Genomic DNA, 3,939 nt, shown 5'->3' with positions numbered 1-3,939 from the left:
CACTGATATACTTTATAAAGTATGACTAAGCAATGATTCAGCCCCGAGCCTGCAGCTGGAGGAGAAGCAGAGACGCACCGGGACTGAGAACGTGACTTCAATGATCACACAATAAGCTAGAAGTGTGAGAACACGAGGCAAATCTGAGAAGAGAAACACAAACGGGACGTCAGCATGAGATCCTTCACCACCTTCAAGCTTCCAGTGGTGCGCATTTCAGTGGAGACGTCGGGAACGGAGAGAGGTTGATGATGGAGAGGAGGCAGGAGTGAACCAAAGTAACGATGAAGGAGGAGGAGGAGGAGGAGGAGGAGCACCGGACCAGTCTGACCCGGTCCACTCGCACATGAAGGGTGTGAAGAGGTGTGGGGACTCAGACACACACATGTTGTTCTTGCACGGTGCTTTGATGGTGTGTGTGTGTGTGGGGCGGGGGTTTTAAAAATTGTGTCTTTAGGAAAGTAATGTTACCAGAGTTGCTATTGTGAGTTCAAACTGTTTTGAGGTATTCAAAGATTGTATATCCTATTTATTGTATGTGTGTGTGCATACGGTCCAGTCTGGCAGCATTCATGCCATATAGTGAGCTGTGGGAGGAGCCAGGGGCGGCCTACGTTCAGCCCTAAAGGGGGGGCGGGGCTTTGGAAGAGTCCACGCTGAGTTAAGGTGACTTCCACAGTAAAGACGGCGGGAATGTGACGTCCCGTCGGCTGATCACGGAGTGTGTGTGTGTGTGTGTGTGTGTGTGTCATAGCCATGTGCACTGAGCTCTACCTCTGCATAGAGTTTTGACTTGTATCTCAATTTTTCTTCCTCTTCTTCACTGACAGTTTTTTTGTATTTCACACATTCAGCTTGGATGATGACAACTTCCGTTTTCACATCAGAAGTGCTGCGGCTGTGACCTCTGTTATTTTCTGTTTCTCCACATGTTTGTACTGTATTCTGATGTATTTACTGTCAGTGTATTCTTTCATTCTTCCCCTTCACTCATTTGTTCCTGTTCTCATTTTGCCAAACTAGATCTCTGATGATGTTCTTTATCTCCTGTATGTTTTTAACTTTGATTTGAAGAACTGCTCCCAATTCTCCTCTTCTGAAGCAATGTGCAAGAATTAAACTTTCAAACCTTGCAGTAAACGAGTCTCTGTCTCTGGTTTATTCCTAAAGTTTAACTGGACTTCAATTTACCTGTGCATTTCCTCGCTGCGTCTCAGGACGGAAGAACTCAAACCTCAGACCCACGGGAAAGAACACAACTACTGCTCTCAGGCGGCGTAAAGGTGTGAAGAGATGTGTTAAGCGTTAAATTGTTGTGCAGTAAATCGTATTTAAAGTTCTTCAAGTGGACTTTTGCATGAATTCTTGAAATGCAACATGGAAGCGTAACATTCAGTCACCTCTCATTCTCTGCATTGCTTTGTTGGGCTTAAATGGGCCGTGTGTGTGTGTGTGTGTGTGTGTCCAGTATCTGAGCAGTTTCAACACGTTTGACATTGTGCTTGAGAACTTAATACGTCAATTTAGAGTGAGTAATCCTGCAGGCTTGTTATTCGCCTGTAAGGACGAGCGGCAGCACCAAAATATCTCTGCAATGCCAGGATGGCAGCGTGCCTCTGGACACGGCGTGTTAAGAATAGACCCACAATGGGGCTCGCTCACGTCTTCTGTCTGAGGACCCGGCAGTTGTCTGCATGAGACCGGGGGAACGAGGTAAGACGGAGGGTTTGCATCGTCGTCTACAAAGTCTTTCCACAGACTTCGGAGGTCTGAAGGGATCAGCTTGGGTTTTCCCCAGCAGGACCCGGCACATGTTGCTCCTAGGACGGGGATTGTCAGACTTGCGGAGTCTTCCTGGTGGTTTCTGTGTTGCCTGAGGCCGGAGTGAAGGGTGAAGAGGAGGGAAGAGGAGAAGAGCAGAAGGGCTGAGAGCGAATGAGCTGCTGGTTTAAGAAATCAGCCCAGGGCCTGGAACTGGAGGACTGGGGGGTTCTGGATGGCTTTGATCATCGCAGGCATGGCAGCACCGAGCGCCTCAGAGGTCATCTTCATCTCTGTCAATCACAGCATCACTTTAATGGGTGAGTTCACTTCATGTTAATGTAGAAGCTGGAGAATTGGTTTTCTTAACAGACTGATGAAATGTGTTCAAGAACTTTAATTAGTGCTGCAGCCTCATGATGTTTGTGTTAAGATGGATTGAAGATGAGTTTTATTCTCTCATGGATCAGAACCAGAACGTTTCACTTCATTTGAAAACAGTAATTAGAGTTATGAGTCAATCAGGAGCGCTTTGGTTCCTCCAGCATGTTTGTGATCCGCTCCTTGTTCCTCAGGGAAGGTGTGGCTGATTGTGATGGTCTTCCTCCGGGTCCTGGTCCTCCTCCTGGCCGGTTTCCCCCTCTACCAGGACGAGCAGGAACGGTTTGTGTGCAACACGATCCAGCCGGGCTGCGCCAACATGTGTTACGACCTCTTCTCCCCCGTCTCTCTCTTCCGCTTCTGGCTGGTTCAGCTGATCACTCTATGTCTTCCGTACATCATCTTCGTCGTCTACGTGATCCATAAGGTCTGCAGCGGCCTGGCTCTGGACTTGGACTCCTCGGGCGGCGTCAGAGCCAAGATGCTGTATAAGATCTGCCAGGAGCAAAACGTGAAGACGGGCAGCAGTAAGAAGCTTCCTGTGGCGGCGGAGCGAGGGGGGGCGGCCCGCTGCTTCACAGGAGCCTACATCCTCCACCTGGTCTTCAGGATGCTGCTGGAGGCCGGGTTCGGGGCGGCCCACTACTACCTGTTTGGGTTCTACATCCCCAGGAGGTTCCTGTGCCAGCACCCGCCCTGCACCACCCAGGTGGACTGCTACGTCTCCAGGCCCACTGAGAAGACGGTGCTGCTCATCTTCATGCTGGGCGTGGGAGCTCTGTCTCTGCTGCTCAACGTTCTGGACTTCATTTGTGCCATCAAACGCTCGGTGAGGCAGAAGATGAAGAGGAAGATGATGGAGAAGGTGATGGAAGAAGAGCAGTATTACCTTTCGTCTAAAGAAGACCCTAAGGGGGCCGAGGCCGGGAACGGGGGAAGCTTCCGTAAGAGGCGGGGGAGCAAGGGATCAAGCGTAGAGGGGGCGTCGGCCTCAGGTCAGGAGTCATCCTCTCCTCCTCGCCCTCCAGCTTCTCTGCCGTCTGGATCTTCTCGCTCCAACACTAACGGGAACAACGGCTACTCCCTCTCCCAGGAGGAGGTTCCTGAGCGGGCGGGCAGCGAGGTCGCTCTCTGCCCCGCCGAGCCCCTCGGAACGCCCAGATCCATTCGCGTCAGCAAACGCAACCGAATCAAACCTCCACCGCCGCCCAGACGGGACCTGGGCTCGGCCCCCGAGACCCCCGCGGGTCCCGCTGGGGAAGTTCCCGCGGCAACAGGCGTCTGTGCCAGGAGGTTGGGTCAGTACACACTGGTGGAGCTGACGGGTGAAGACAAAGAGGAGAAAAGATCAGAGTGGGTGTGACTGTGTGACGTCATCATCTCCTCTAAGCTGAAGCTTCATGGTCCTCAGACCCGAGCACCCAGGAGACACAGAGCTCAGATCTTTGGAGCCCGCTGAGCCGCTCGTCGTCTCATCTAAGTGTAGAATGACGCCACACGCGAGCCGCAAGCGTCCTTGGACAAACCTCAACCTTGAGAAAGCCCAGAAGAGCAGCAGCCCACCTGTTTGCTCCCTTGTTTGCTTTGCCCCCCACATCCGCCAACACAGAGTCCATAAACAAAGCGAGGCCTTGACCTGTCTCACATGTGCGACCCCCCCCCCCCCCCTTCACCCCCGTGCCAGCATTCTATATGACACCCTGGACGCTCGCCATATAAGAGCGCCTCTCTTTTGTCCCGTGGGTCGCCGGGGTCAGAGAGGACGCGTGTGGCCTCAGGGTGCTGCACCGTGGAGTC

The 3,939-nt window shown here is 52.4% G+C and overlaps 1 protein-coding gene across 1 annotated transcript; it reads left to right on the top strand.

Annotated features, from left to right (window-relative positions):
- The first annotated feature begins 1,839 nt into the window (after window positions 1-1,839).
- gjd4 (gap junction protein delta 4) lies at window positions 1,840-3,726 on the top strand. Its single transcript, XM_076138158.1, has 2 exons — window positions 1,840-2,081; window positions 2,337-3,726. Exons 1-2 carry the CDS (start codon window positions 1,997-1,999, stop codon window positions 3,503-3,505), a joined length of 1,254 nt encoding a protein of 417 aa, XP_075994273.1. The 5' UTR covers window positions 1,840-1,996; the 3' UTR covers window positions 3,506-3,726.
- The last annotated feature ends 213 nt before the right edge of the window (window positions 3,727-3,939 follow it).

This window comes from Genypterus blacodes, unplaced genomic scaffold (assembly GCF_046128005.1).
Source record: "Genypterus blacodes isolate CSIRO-AG114 ecotype Tasmania unplaced genomic scaffold, CSIRO-AGI_Gbla_v1 ptg000348l_1, whole genome shotgun sequence".
Taxonomy (NCBI): Eukaryota; Metazoa; Chordata; class Actinopteri; order Ophidiiformes; family Ophidiidae; genus Genypterus; species Genypterus blacodes.
Note: the sequence above shows the minus strand (reverse complement) of the source record. Positions and strands in the feature narration are given on the sequence as shown.